We start from the raw sequence: 13,547 nt of genomic DNA on the forward strand, positions 1-13,547 counted from the left end.
GAATCAACAAGCAAAGATTTTAATAAATGAGAAATTAACAGAAACAATTTTGACTGAAAAAGGAACACGCCAGGGTTGCCCCTATTTATTTTAGTGATAGAGACTTTAGCTATAAAAATTAGACAAGACACAAGGATTAAAGGAATAAAAGTGGAAGACAGAGAATTTAAAATGAAAAGTTATGCAGATTATGTGGTTATAACTATTTTAGATCCATAAAATCATTACAGAATGTAATGGAACATATTGAAGAATTTGGATTCCTTTCAAGATATAAAATTAACAGGAAGAAGAAAAAATGATGACAAAATTTTTAGCACAAAAAGAAGATATTTAAGGAGTATATAGTATGAGTACATAATATGTACATAATATTAAATATCTGGGGATAAATGTGACTGGACAAAATTGTAATCTTTAAAAAAAAAATAATCAGAAGTCTTGGAAATTAATACAACCAGATTTACCTAGATGCAGGGCTTTTTTTCAGGGGGAACGGAGTTCCAGAACCTCTTGAAAATGGTCACATGGCTGGTGGCCCAGCCCCCTGATCTCCAGACAGAGGGGAGTTTAGATTGCCCTCCGTGCTGCTGAGCGGCACAGAGGGCAATCTAAACTCCCCTCTGTCTGGAGATCAGGGGGCGGGGCCACCAGCCATGTGACCATTTTCACTGAGGGCAACCCACTGAGTTCCACCACCTCTTTTCCCAGAAAAAAGCCCTGACTAGATGGATTTATTCTAGATGGGGGAAAACTAAAAATTTCATCAGGAGAATTTCAGCAATCAAAATGAATGTATTGTCAAAATTATTTTTTTTATTTCAAATGTTATACACACAAACGTATGTATGTATGTATGTATGTATGTATGTATGTATGTATGTATGTATCAAGATGAAAAGAGAGAAGTTTAGCAGTCCCAAATATAAAATTGTATTATCAAACAGGAGGTTCGGTTTGGATTGCGGACTGGATTAAAAACCCGAAACAAGGAATAATAAAACTCGAATCATATGACTTAGATGAAGGCCTACATAATTACTCATGGATAAAGTAATCAATCAAAATGATTACAACACAAGAAAGGAGTCATATAATTAGAGATGGGCTTTTAAGGATATGGTTTAAACGTCAGAACTTATCTTGTCAGAGTTCTCCAAATTCTCCCCTCATGTCCCCAGTAGACGTTTATCATGATAAGAATATAAGAAACAAAAGTGATTATTTAATGTATGGCAATATGGTAGATGCTATGGGGAAACTCAAATCTTGGCAAGATATTGTGACAAAGGAATTAATATTCAGTGGTTACCATATTATCAATCAGTCTCAAGACTAAGAAAGATTATAAACAAGGAAGGTGGAGCTTTAAGAGAGATGACTGAGTTTGAACAGCTGATTACAAAAAACAAAGATAATCTATTATGATGGATATATAAGATATTACTTCAGTTGGAAACAGAAAAGGAACAAGTGAAAAATGTATGATCAAATAGATGCATAATTTTAGGAAGCAATTACCTATGGATCAGTGGGAACAGTTATGGGGAAAAGGAATTAAGGTCACAATCAGTCAGGCATTAAGAGAAAATTGATATAAAATGTTTTTCAGATGGTACATTACTCCAAAGGATACTGAGAAAGTAGATAAAAATTACAAAGGGAAATGTTCGAAATGTCAAGACTACCACATGTGGTGGACTTGCAAAAAAGCAAAAAGATATTGGAAGGAAATACATGGAAAAATGCAGAATATATTTAGATTTCCTATGGAAGCTAAGAATATGCTATTAGGAATACTGCTTAATAATTTACCAAAAATTCTGGAAGAGATATTTGATTATACGGTGACATCGGCTAGAATAATCTATGCAGCATAATGGAAATTAGACATTAGGTTAGAAGAATGGGAAAATAAGCTTGCCAAATACACAGTAACGGCGAAATTGACAACTTATTTGAGAAACAGATCAATTACAAAATCTGAGAAGAGATGGAATATGTCTTATGTGTATTATGCAAGCAAGAGACACATCTAGAATGAGAAATAGTTTTTAAATGAAGAAAAATTGTATATAAATTAAGCATAAATGTATTGTAATGCAGAAGCAGAATGAGAGCAAGTTTTAAATTTAATACCTTGAATATAAATCTATATAGAAACAGTTTTGAGCAGAAGTATTCTTTACTATTATTTCTTATTATGAGATATATTATAGAGGTTTATTTGTATTTTGAAATATTATCTGTCAAAATTATAGTGGTTGGCAAAAGTATGTTATACTGTGTATGCAGTAATGTTGAAATTAAGAATGTAGGTGAAAAACAAATTAGTTATGAAATCTGAAACCTAAAATGTTGAATATAAATGTGTTCTAATACAAGCAAGTATTACTATATTCAGATATATTCAGATAGTGTCTTAAAAAAATTAATGAAGGGAATTTTGGGAAGAAAAACACTTTGTTCCAAATACTTCGTTACATATAATCATTCTGATCCATATAACTGTGCTATGTAATCCCCTTTTCCCTTTTCTGTACCCCCTATCCTATTACTTTGTCTTTTCAAAATAAAAATTTATGATTAAAGAATCTGTGGAAGAGGCTGTTTATGGACTTGTACTGTGGTTCAGCACCTAGCAGCCAGCAGGCCCAATTTGACTCTCCCTCCTTAGTTATATTGCCTGATCGGAACTTGTAAACCCAGAAATGAAACAATGTAAAGGTCAATCAAGGACACTAGGAGATCTGTTAATGGATCTTTCTGGTATTTTGAGAAGTCAAGTAGCAGCCGTACTGAGCTGTTTGCTCTGCAAGGGTCCGGGAGAGATCCTTAACCATCTGTGCCTATTTCCAAAGCTAATAATAGCAATGGGAGACTGGGGTGATTGTTGAAACCATTTGAGAGAAGAAAGATCAAATCCCTTCCTCTTCCCTATCTCAATCAAGGCCTCACTGGACTATTTGTCTGTAAGTAATGCTGGGAAAATCCATGTGTGAATTGCATTAACATACATAATGTGTAAGCATTTTGTCAAGAAGTACCTGGTTGAACACACATGAAGCTGCTCAGACCATTGGTATAGTCTAGTCAGACCATAAGCAGCTCTCCAGGGTCTCAGGCAGAAATTTTTCCCATTACCTACAACCTGCTCCTTACTGAAGATGTCAGGGGTTAAAACCTTGCATGCCAAGCAGATGCTCTGCCACTGAGCCACAGCCTCTCCCCCAATTGTGCCTCAGTTCTGACCCCTCTAGATGGTCTTAAGCAAGCTATTAGTCTCCTCCCTGCAATATGAAGATAATAATGGTCTGCCTTGCAGGATTAGGATTACTGACACAAAGTATGTAAAGGGTCTGCACATTCAAATGCTACATTAACTCTCAGTGAGAACAAGACGAGCATTTCAAGGCCACAACGATCACATCCACTAATTCAGAAAAGTGTAATATCTGTGGCAATAGCCAGTTACCCTTTCAAACACATTTCTGTATATGACGTAATACTCCTCAGCTGGCCCTTCCTTGGTGCAGCCTACGTTCTCAATTTCTGAAATGATGTATCCGTGGATGCTGTCCAGAAACTCCTTCTCACTTTCAGGAATGATGGGAGGCAGTACTGAATGTTTGTTCATTCCGATGCTGGCTGTAGACATGGTAGAAAAGCCAGCTAGGTTTCCATTACAGACAGAAAGAGGAAGGCTTGGTTGGTCTCCTTTGAGTGGAAGAAATGCTTCAGTCACAGTCTAAAAGAAACGATGGTGCAGTTAAAATTCCTGGAAACATCACTGGATTTGGAGACAATTCTCCAGCTCTTTATTTTGGGACTCACATTGAACGCAACGTGGATTAAGAAATCTGGTTGCAATAGACTGTGCTGGAATTAGGAAAATTTAAACCTCAGCACTGCCCTAAACCCATTAAATAGCCTCCAGGGGGGTCAGAGGGGATTGAAGCAGTGAAAAAGTGTAGCTGAATTTTTAAAGCTTGGGCAGTTAACCAGACAACCTCTATGAACTATATTCTACCTTCTAGGAGGAAATTCCTTTCCTCCTTCATGGTATGCTAAAAAAATGAATGTTAAAATTTCTCAAAGTGTGCCCAGATACCTTCACAGGGAATGTGAAATGGCTTATAAAGGTGCATTGTTTCTAGGACTGTGTTCAAAGCTACTTTAACTAGTTTGAAACATTTTTATCTAACTGGCTATCATTCTTTCTCTCGCAGTGCCTTGTATCCCACTCAAGAGGAAGAGCCTGGAGGTCTTCAACTGGAATTTTTAGTAGCTTGCAGGTGCTGGAAGAAAGGCATGGTCTATATTTTTATACCTTGGCATAGGTTGAATTTCTGTTCCTTCTTTGTTCTGAAAGAGCATTTCAAAATAATTAGAAGCCCTTTGATAATGAACATAAGGTTTATTCCTTATCTGGCTTTAAGAGCACACTGCAGCCATTGTGGAGGGAACTTGTATTTTGCTCTTTTAAATGCATATTTTGCTGTGTTTGTTTTCTGATTTTTACCTACATGGCCTGTAGGTTCAGATTTCCTTCTATAATAAATCACTTCTAACCTTTTTATTCCATGCTTTTAAGACATTTCACTATCCATCTGCCCATGTCATGTGTTGGTCATGTTATCCAATTTGTTTCCTAGATACCTTAGTGCTGTGGGTAAGTAGAAGTTATAGCTCTGTGATTTTGCTTCTTTGCAAGTATATGCATATCCACTTGGAAAAAATATTTATTTACTTAGGAAAATTTCAGTGCCATATCTGCCCAAACTCAGTGACAATCACAAATGCTCAGCTCAGCCTTTAAGATAACCCTGTAAAGTAGGCTGGTATTATTTCCCCTTATTTGGGACTGGGAATGTAAAGATCAAGTTTCTGGGGGAACATAATTATTTTCTTCTTCATGTCCTGCCATGTGCCTCCAGTCAATCTCCTGACTCAGCCAAGGACCCAAACATTATTTTATTTTTGAGTCTGTTGTTACACACGTTATTGTTAAAAACTAGTCTCTCATTTTTTAAAAAAGAGTCAAAGAACACCCTACTACATATTAACAACCAAAGCTCAGTGCTATAGCAACAGTACTACTTGGGTGTATAACAGCTCTGTAAAGCATAAGACCTAAACGGGATTCAATAGATTTAGTCCACTAGAAATACTTTAGATGACATATCAGCAACTGGTGGGGCCGGTTGGCTCCATGAGACCAGACGTCTCGCCCTCCAGTTGGCAATCTTTTTCTCTCCCGTTTTCTTATTTGGCCCTGAAAGGGAACTAGGATTGATACAGGGCAATGAATTTCTTTTTCCAAAACTTATTTTTTTAGATATTGCCACTGATTCCTTTTATTTTCTTTTAAGAGTAGGATTTCTCTTTCATTTCTCTTCAAAGAAAAATCAAACTGCCCTTTTGTAACTTCATCTCTTGCAGCAGTTATACACTCCAGGATGGTGCTCTAGCAGGATAGGAAGATGTGGGAAGACACTGCCTGCCTCTGAGCATCCATAGAGTGAAATCCTGAAATTCTACAGAACCTCCCCTCCCCCCTCCTCTCTTCAAATTTCTTTTGATCAAAAAGGAATTGATTAGAAACTGACTCCAAATTTGTAAAAAGAGGAAAAGGATTGCTGGATTTCAGGGCAAAACTAGGTAAAGAAAAATAAAGAGAATTTCTCTAAAAAGGAACAGTGTAAGGAACAGGGTTGGCAACAGAAGCCACCAAGGATCCGTAGGGTTTACCCCACCCCAATCATCTTCTTAAACAGCCTCCCAGAAAAGCCAAGACTTGGAGTAAGTCGACATCTTGTTTCAGACAATGGGTTGGATTTGATTTCTAGATACTTCTCCATCAAGACAGGTTTCTATTTTTAAAAGGGGGCATTTGGGGGCACTTTAAAGATTAACGGATTCATTGTGGACTGGGGATTATGTAGGATAAAAATCTGGCTAGATTTTCAGGTGCTGCCAGACTCTTGTTTATTTCTGCTGCTACAGACCAACACGGTTACTTACTACTCTGTAATTTACATCGTAGTAGCTCTGCAGCGAAGTAGCTCTTGGGCATCCTCTGTTCAACTACATCCGCGTACAACCGCGTGTTTGTGGGAAGGGAAAATAGAGGCCTCAATCGTACATCAGAAATAGGTTCTGAACCTGAAGCCACTGGAGAAAACGTCCCGCTTTCCAATCACCCCGACCTACCGAAGGAATCACCGTTAGTCGCGTCGTATCTAAGCAGCTGAGGCGGGACCAGGACCAATGCCTTATGGGAAATGTGGTTTCTCGCTCGCCCGACTACAACTCCCGATGAGCCTTTCAAAGCTGGGGCGGGAGTCTACCGCCTATGCGCGTCGCCTCCAAGAAAAACTACCACTCCCATCATAATTTCTAATATGCATTAGGTGTGATGTATGCCGGGAGTTGTAGTCCAACTGGCGGCTTGAGGCCCCGCCTTCTCCTTCTCCACAGTCTCGGAAACCCCGTGCGGGAGTGAGTTGCCTTCTTTTTCCGGCGGCCGCCATTCTGCGAGCAGGTCGTTGGTGAGTTCTTCCTCCGTCCCTCTCGAGGCCTCGTGCGCGGCCTAAGCTTTGCGCCCTTTCTTCTTATTTTCTCCTTTTGTTGTCTCCTTAGGAGCAAGCGACGCCGACGGCCGCTCCTCGAGCAGCCGCCATGCAGATCTTCGTGAAAACCCTGACAGGGAAAACTATCACCCTCGAGGTGAGGGAACGAGAAGCTTGAATTGTGGCGGGGATTCAGTAGACTAGGCCGCCCCGTGTTGGGAAAAGCCGTTGAGCTGCAGGCTTTTACCTTGCTATTGTTCGAGTCGCCTTGGGCCCTTTTTCTTCTAGCTTGGCTCTTTCTGTCTCTCCCCCTGCCCCCTCTCGTGTTGGCATTCGAGTTTTGTTATTACTGGCTTTATTGCTGTCAACGGCGACCTCATAGGATTTTCAAGGCAAGAGACAGTCAGGTGGTTTGCCATTGCCTGCCTTTATGTAGCAATCCTGAACTTCCTTGGAGTTCTCCCATCCAAGTACTAATTAGGACTGACCCTGCTTAGCTTCCATGCAGGTCAGAACACTTCAGACCCTGATAAACTTTGTTCCCAGGGTCGCAAGACCCACATTGAACCAACAGCCACAGTGTAGGGAGGCTGAAGTGGGGAAGGGGATGAACCACTCTCTACCTCTTTCGCATGCAGAATTGTGAACATGAGCATTTCCCCTTCCCCACTTAAGCCCCCTCCCTCAGGTGGCTGTTAGTCCACGTAGGTCCTGCAGCCCCAGGAATGGTTGCTTGCAGGGGGTGGTGGTGCAGGAAAGTTCTGTCATTGTCAACACCTTCTGTGCTCAAGTCACTATCCCACCCATAGTTTGCTGCTTTTACCTGGTGTATGTTGTCATTGTTGTCTACCTGGGTTGTGAAACAGGGAGTCTCCTTATCACTTGATTTCCTTTTTTTATCGTCCGTTTGGCCATCTCAGCAGCAGACTACAGTTCTGGCCATGTTCCAGTACAGGTTAGAAGGAAATGAAAGGAAGGGCCATTATCTTTTTATGCCTGCCTGTTAGTACCCAGTGGAATTGCCAGCCATGATTGCTAGTGATAAATATGTTGTCAGTTGATTCAGACTGCCAGAAGATGAGCAGTAACTCTTATTGGCTTTGTTCCTGTGCCTTTAACATGTTTGGAATACACAAATCAAGCAGGTAAAGCTTTTTCCCATCACTCCTCCATTCCAGGAGAACGTTCCTGCTAGCTGTGTGTTTGTGGTACAGGAACAAGGTTAGTAAAAAAGGAAAGTTGTTGTGTAGGTGGAGGGGAAAAAACCAGAATAAGTAAGCAGAAAATGGGGAATACAAGTAGTTATACTCTTAATGACTATCCTTTAGTCTGGTTTTTCATAGTTATCCTAGCCCCACTTGGTCCTTTTGTCTGGTCCTCTGCCTTGAGATGTTCTTTGCTGCTACTTATATGAACCTCCTTCCTGGGATTGTTTTCCCATGTATTAAACAAATGCCTCTTGGAAATTCTCTGTTTCCTTTTCAGATCCCATTTTACCTTTTCCTTCACCCTTTTCCCCAAAAGACAATGCTTCCTGCTCTTAGCTGGCTGGAGGAAATGATCTAAATACTTTATGGTGTATTTAACACTGTGTCTATTTTAAATAGCTCAGTAAGGTTCATCATAAATAGTTGGTGGTACAATAGCACTTCTTATATGTGACTTGAAAGCTGCATTGTGGGGCTTGCTTCTGAGTAAACGTGTATAGAATCAGATTGCAATTTTGACCCAGTCTGTGCTATGCAATTGCAGTATTGTATATGGCAAGGAACATGCATATTTTGAGACATGCTACATTATCTTTGTAAGCTAGAATTATTTTCATTACACTTTGCAAAGATACAAGGTGAATACATGTTGTTCTAGAGTACATGGAAAAGAGGCAGTAGATTTGACAAGCTTTCATTGCTGACTTCTAATTTTTATAACAGGTTGAACCTTCTGATACTATAGAAAATGTCAAAGCCAAAATCCAGGACAAGGAAGGTAGGTTTCATGTGGATTAGGAACTTTTTTGTGTGTAATATCCTCCCACTTTGAAGTAAAGCTTTTCTGTTCCTTGCTGAAGAGGATCTCAGTGTTCAATCTTGGCCGTGCATACTTGAGAGTAAATACTGTTGAAAGTAGTAAGACTGACTGGGGTGAGAGAAAATGGTTGAGTTAATGTATTGCTTTAAATGCTTTAAAATTTACTCATCAGTGATTTAGAGATTCTGAAAACACTGGTTGACTGTATCTGCAGATTTAAAAAATATCTTTAAAAGAAATCTGTAGAAAAGTTTCATAATAACTTAAAAGTGCAGGGTGATTTTTTTGAATGTACACTAATTTTGCTAATTATGTATTCTGAATGTAACTGTAAGTAACCAGGAGTGGAAAATCTGTGATAGCAAGCTCACATTCAATCCAGTTTGCTGTTGCAAATGGGATGTTAGCAATTAGGAAACTCCTTCACTAAAAACCTAATCACCCCTTTTGTATATCCAAAACCAAGAGATGCTGTGATAGCCAAGTAGGATGTCTGTCTAAACCAGGGGTCCCCAACCTTTTTGAGCCTATGGGCACATTTGGAATTCTGACACACTGTGATGGGCACAGCAACAAAATAGCTGCCACAAAATAGCTGTTACAGCTTACCTTCAATCACACAGTGAAGATACTTGTGCTATGGAAGCAGCTTCTGCCAAATCAATGTTTTTAAAAAATCTGCATTGCCAATCAAATCTCCAGTGGCCAATCAGAAGTCCTTCTGGGCAAAAGCACCACCTGGCCCTACCCACTATCTAAAAACACTTGGTGGGCACCAGGAAAGGTGTTGGCAGGCAAAGTTGTGCCCCAAAGGCAGCATGTTGGGGACCTCTGGTCTAAAATATGTGAATAGGGGACAAACAGCTGTTGGTGGTCCCTGGCCCCAAGGAGGCCCGCCTAGCCTCGACTAGAGCCAGGGCCTTTTCGGTCCTGGCTCCCACCTGGTGGAATGCTCTGTCTGCTGAAATCAGGGCCCGGCAGGACTTAATTATCTTTTCGCCGTACCTGCAAGACAGAGTTGTTCCGCCAGGCATATGGCTGAGGCTGGTCCACCGCCGGCCTGGAAAAAAGGGGTGTATAAAACCCTCCCTGTGAAGGCTGTCCATATTGTTTTAAATGTGTTGGTTTTAATGAATATGAATTTTTAACTGTATTTTAATTGTATTTTAGTATGTTGTTATCCGCCCTGAGCCCGCTTGCGGGGAGGTGGAATACAAATTTGAAATAATAAAATAAAATAAATAATCTGATTGATTTGTCCTGCCTCCAGAAACATGAGATACTAAAAATGTGTGTGTGTGGACACACACACAGCTCTTTAAGTATGGGAAGGTGCGGAGAATAGAAAGACACAGCACAGGTACAAAACAGTTATAATATATTCTGAAAATATAAAGAGGGGTGTCCATATTGGATGGTAGGAAGTAAGTTTAGAACAAATAGAAGTACCACTTGATTTAGGCCATAATCTGTAGGAGTCGTGGTTAAATTTGGTTGCATAAAGGGCATAGGTGGTAGGCTGTCAGATGTTACTGACCATGATAGCCATCCAAAATGATGCCCTCTGTTCTGACATAAATGGTCTCCAGATATTAGGAACTCCCAACAGGGATTAGATGTTGCCATGTCCAGGTTTATAAAATGGAATACTTGAGGTTAGTGTGGTACCATATCTGGTATGTTTTGAAATTTTTACTTGTTGCGGTGAGTTAATAAATTGATCTTCTCCTCCCCCACCCCCAGGAATTCCTCCTGATCAACAGCGACTGATTTTTGCTGGCAAACAATTAGAAGATGGACGCACTCTATCTGATTATAACATTCAAAAGGTATCTGCCTTCTACGTATTTTGATACAGTAGACTGCTAAACTAGTACATTACAGGTGCATGCCTTAAACTTACTGAGCAAGGGTAAGCCCTTTTAACTTCCACTAGGCAAGAAAAATAGTGGTGACCGTAGCCCCACATATTCCTAGTTAAAAGGATGTGTGAATTGGCTTGTGTACGAAAGGTAGAAGCTTGTTTAGAATGGTTTTGTGTTTTTCTTTTAGCATCTTAATTTTTAAAAACCTTTCAGAGGGTCATACAACTGGCAGGAACAAACTGGACGCCTCTTATGCTCATATATAATTATATAAGCATCAAAGTATATATCAAGTTTTACGCGTGCAGAACTTGTTCTAGCATTTGGTAAATCTAAATAGTGCTGAGCTTAGTAACCATGAGATTTAAAAAGATTATGGCTTATTCCACTTATGTTAAATAGTCATTGGAGTTGTCTCCTATTTAGAGCATCCAGCATTTGATTTGTTTCAGGTGCTAGTTGCAAGATAATGTTGAGCGGTAATTTGTATTTCTTAACATTTGTAAGAGAAGCGATGGTGTTGCTCTTGCAACAGTCTGGTGAGATAGGTACGGCTGAATGCCTTGTCCAAGGCTATCTAGTGAGCTTTGCAATTGAGCAGAGAACTGTTGTTGTTGTTATTTAAAATTAAAGCCTGCCCAACACCAGCTATTATATCACTACATAGTCAAAATATGTGCGTCCCTTTTTCCTTAATAAAGTTTGCTTGCTAAAAACAGGAGTCTACCCTTCACCTTGTGCTGAGACTTCGTGGTGGTGCAAAGAAGAGAAAGAAGAAGTCTTACACCACCCCTAAGAAGAACAAGCATAAGAGAAAGAAGGTGAAGCTTGCTGTCCTTAAATATTACAAGGTAAGAACAACTTCAGTACCAAAAGATTTCTGGAGTACAGTGGTAGGATTAGACATATGGGTCAGCAGCAAAAAAAATGTTTATGAAGAATTACAAGTTCTCACTGGATATGGATGCCGTATGCTTTGGTGTTCGTAGAAAACCACAATGTGTCCCATCTCATTCAGATGACTGTTACCTTTCTTTCAAGCCTGTTCATGAACAGAGCCAGCTTTTGGGCAGAAGCATATCAATACAACAGATTCATTCTACTAGTTAGGGTAGTTGTACTGAATAAGATTTAGATATTTATATCTCACTTTTCTCTCCAATGAGGACCAAAGACATCTTATACATCATTCTCCTCTTCATTTTACCTTCACAACAAATTTGTGAGATAGATTAAGATGAGAGGGTGATTGGCCCGATACTACCCAGTTTGCTTCTATGGCAGTGTGGGGATCCTACTGAAATGCTCCAGTCACTACACACTGGCTGTGGGAAAGTTAGTTGTTCTAACAACTTGTGCTCTGAGATTATGACTTCAAAAGCCAGGCTTCTGTATTTGAAAGCCAGGGCAGGGGCTCAGACTACTTCTTGTGCTTTTCTTTCTGCAGGTGGATGAGAATGGCAAAATCAGCCGTCTACGTCGAGAGTGTCCCTCTGAAGAATGTGGGGCTGGAGTGTTCATGGCTAGCCACTTTGACAGACACTATTGTGGCAAGTGCTGTTTGACATACTGCTTCAACAAGCCAGAAGACAAGTAAATGTTGTAATAAAAACCTTTAAATGTCGCTGTTTGTTTGATTACATGAAAGAAATGTGTGTGTGTGTGGGGGGGGGGGTCCCTGAAACATTGCTCAGGTCATGTGTGGTGGAGGTGATGTGTGGGATTACAAAGGACTGGACTGCTGCTCAGTGCAAGGGGCAGCATCTTTACACCTGATCTTGTTGCACTGTCCTCAGTGTCATAGGAAACAGTTTTAACCCCACTGCTCTAATAACTTAAAAACTTAGAAGCTACAGTGCTTAGTTGTAGATATATGGTTCAGGGATGCTTCCCTTTAAAATAAATCTTCAGTGAAGCTGAATTCTGTGACCCCCTTACCCTTGCTTTATTTTATGTAATTCCATTTATCTGACCAAAGGAAAAGGTACATACACACACAGCCTCTCTTTGGAGTCAGTGTTTCTTATCCTGGGCCTGGGGTTCAATGTCTGCAAGGATAGGGTGAGCCTCTTGGACTATAAATGAAGTATCTAAACTGTTGTTTCTGTCTTCATGGCTAATATGAAAAAAGTGACTCCTTAGTTTTCTAGGAATGAGGGCTGGGATGATAAATAAATGGTATTTTAGTTGACTTCGATTATGGATCCAGTTTCTCCTTGATGCTGAATTTCCTTAAGTATGTTAAGAACAGGATATACATTTTTGTTTATGCTTCATTGTTGTTGCAATTCATTTCCCATTGACACCAATGGTAAACACTTTTCTGGCTGTAACTGTCCAGCTGGTGATACTTTTCAGTGATTGCACATATTCCCTTCCAAACTGCAAACAGAAAGGTGTGTTTTATAAGCAGAAGGATGTTCAGCAACCTTACAGAGCAGACTAAATGTAGGAATCAACATATCCACTCTGATTACAGTGAGTATGCAATGTGAGAAAAGACCCACAAAAAATGTTCTAAATAATTAACATTTTTGTAGGGGGAGTGCCACTCCTCTGCCCTTCCATCAGTGGTTACTAACAGATAAAAAAGAGAACTTACTAGTAATTTTCAACAGATGGTTGAAAATTATGGAACCATTATAGGTTCCATAATTTTCAACCATCTGTTTTAACTGTTTTAGTTACCATTTGAAGCAGACTGGTATGAAAGGAGGGCTCTGCCCAGCTGTGCCATTTTCTATTGAAAATCTCCAGCAAATTGCTTTTAGAAAACCTTACTGGCAGCTGTATGGTGTGTGTCTGTCTTGTGTACTCGGTAGGGACATTTATTTATGTCGTTTATCGTCTCATTGAGACTCAAGGCGGATTACATAGTGTGTTTCCCTCTCTTCTCTACGTCCTCACCTTCCCTACTGTGTTTTATGTTCTGGGAGGGATAAGAAAGCAGGATTTTTATCAAGAGCAATGGAAAGGGACTCCCTAGAGCAAGGGGCCCCCAACATTTTTGAGTCTGTGGACCCCTTTAAATTCTGACATAGGATGGTGGGTACATCCAAAACTCTGCTGTTGGAGGCAGTGC

The 13,547-nt window shown here is 40.0% G+C and overlaps 2 protein-coding genes across 5 annotated transcripts in view; one reads left to right on the forward strand and one right to left on the reverse strand.

Annotated features, from left to right (window-relative positions):
* CLHC1 (clathrin heavy chain linker domain containing 1) overlaps positions 1-6,249 on the reverse strand; it is a 35,846-nt gene extending 29,597 nt beyond the window's left edge. For 2 of the 4 annotated variants that reach the window (XM_054986176.1, XM_054986057.1), the window contains exons 1-2: positions 6,214-6,249; positions 3,476-3,748 (exon numbers count right to left, since the gene is read on the reverse strand). In XM_054986176.1, the coding sequence (XP_054842151.1) occupies positions 3,476-3,658 (183 nt within the window). In that variant the 5' untranslated portion in view covers positions 3,659-3,748; positions 6,214-6,249. Of the gene's footprint in view, positions 1-3,475; positions 3,749-6,024; positions 6,186-6,213 lie in introns of those variants that run through there. The other 2 variants (XM_054986099.1, XM_054986252.1) reach the window with 2 other exon arrangements.
* A 221-nt stretch (positions 6,250-6,470) lies between these two features.
* On the forward strand, positions 6,471-12,089 carry RPS27A (ribosomal protein S27a). The gene is made up of 6 exons (XM_054994598.1): positions 6,471-6,551; positions 6,643-6,729; positions 8,504-8,558; positions 10,344-10,429; positions 11,185-11,316; positions 11,913-12,089. The coding sequence occupies exons 2-6, from the start codon at positions 6,682-6,684 to the stop codon at positions 12,060-12,062; spliced, it is 471 nt and encodes a 156-aa protein (XP_054850573.1). The 5' UTR covers positions 6,471-6,551; positions 6,643-6,681; the 3' UTR covers positions 12,063-12,089.
* Positions 12,090-13,547: the final 1,458 nt, after the last annotated feature.

Source organism: Eublepharis macularius, chromosome 1 (genome assembly GCF_028583425.1).
Source record: "Eublepharis macularius isolate TG4126 chromosome 1, MPM_Emac_v1.0, whole genome shotgun sequence".
NCBI lineage: Eukaryota > Metazoa > Chordata > Lepidosauria > Squamata > Eublepharidae > Eublepharis > Eublepharis macularius.

What these genes read in the sequence shown, in the direction of transcription:
- RPS27A (XM_054994598.1), top strand. Translation starts at nt 6,682, where the DNA reads ATGCAGATCTTCGTGAAAACCCTGACAGGGAAAACTATCACCCTCGAG. An exon ending in GGAAAACTATCACCCTCGAG is followed by an intron (nt 6,730 to 8,503) that starts GTGAGGGAACGA and finishes TTTTTATAACAG; the next exon opens with GTTGAACCTTCTGATACTAT. An exon ending in CTGATTATAACATTCAAAAG is followed by an intron (nt 10,430 to 11,184) that starts GTATCTGCCTTC and finishes TGCTAAAAACAG; the next exon opens with GAGTCTACCCTTCACCTTGT.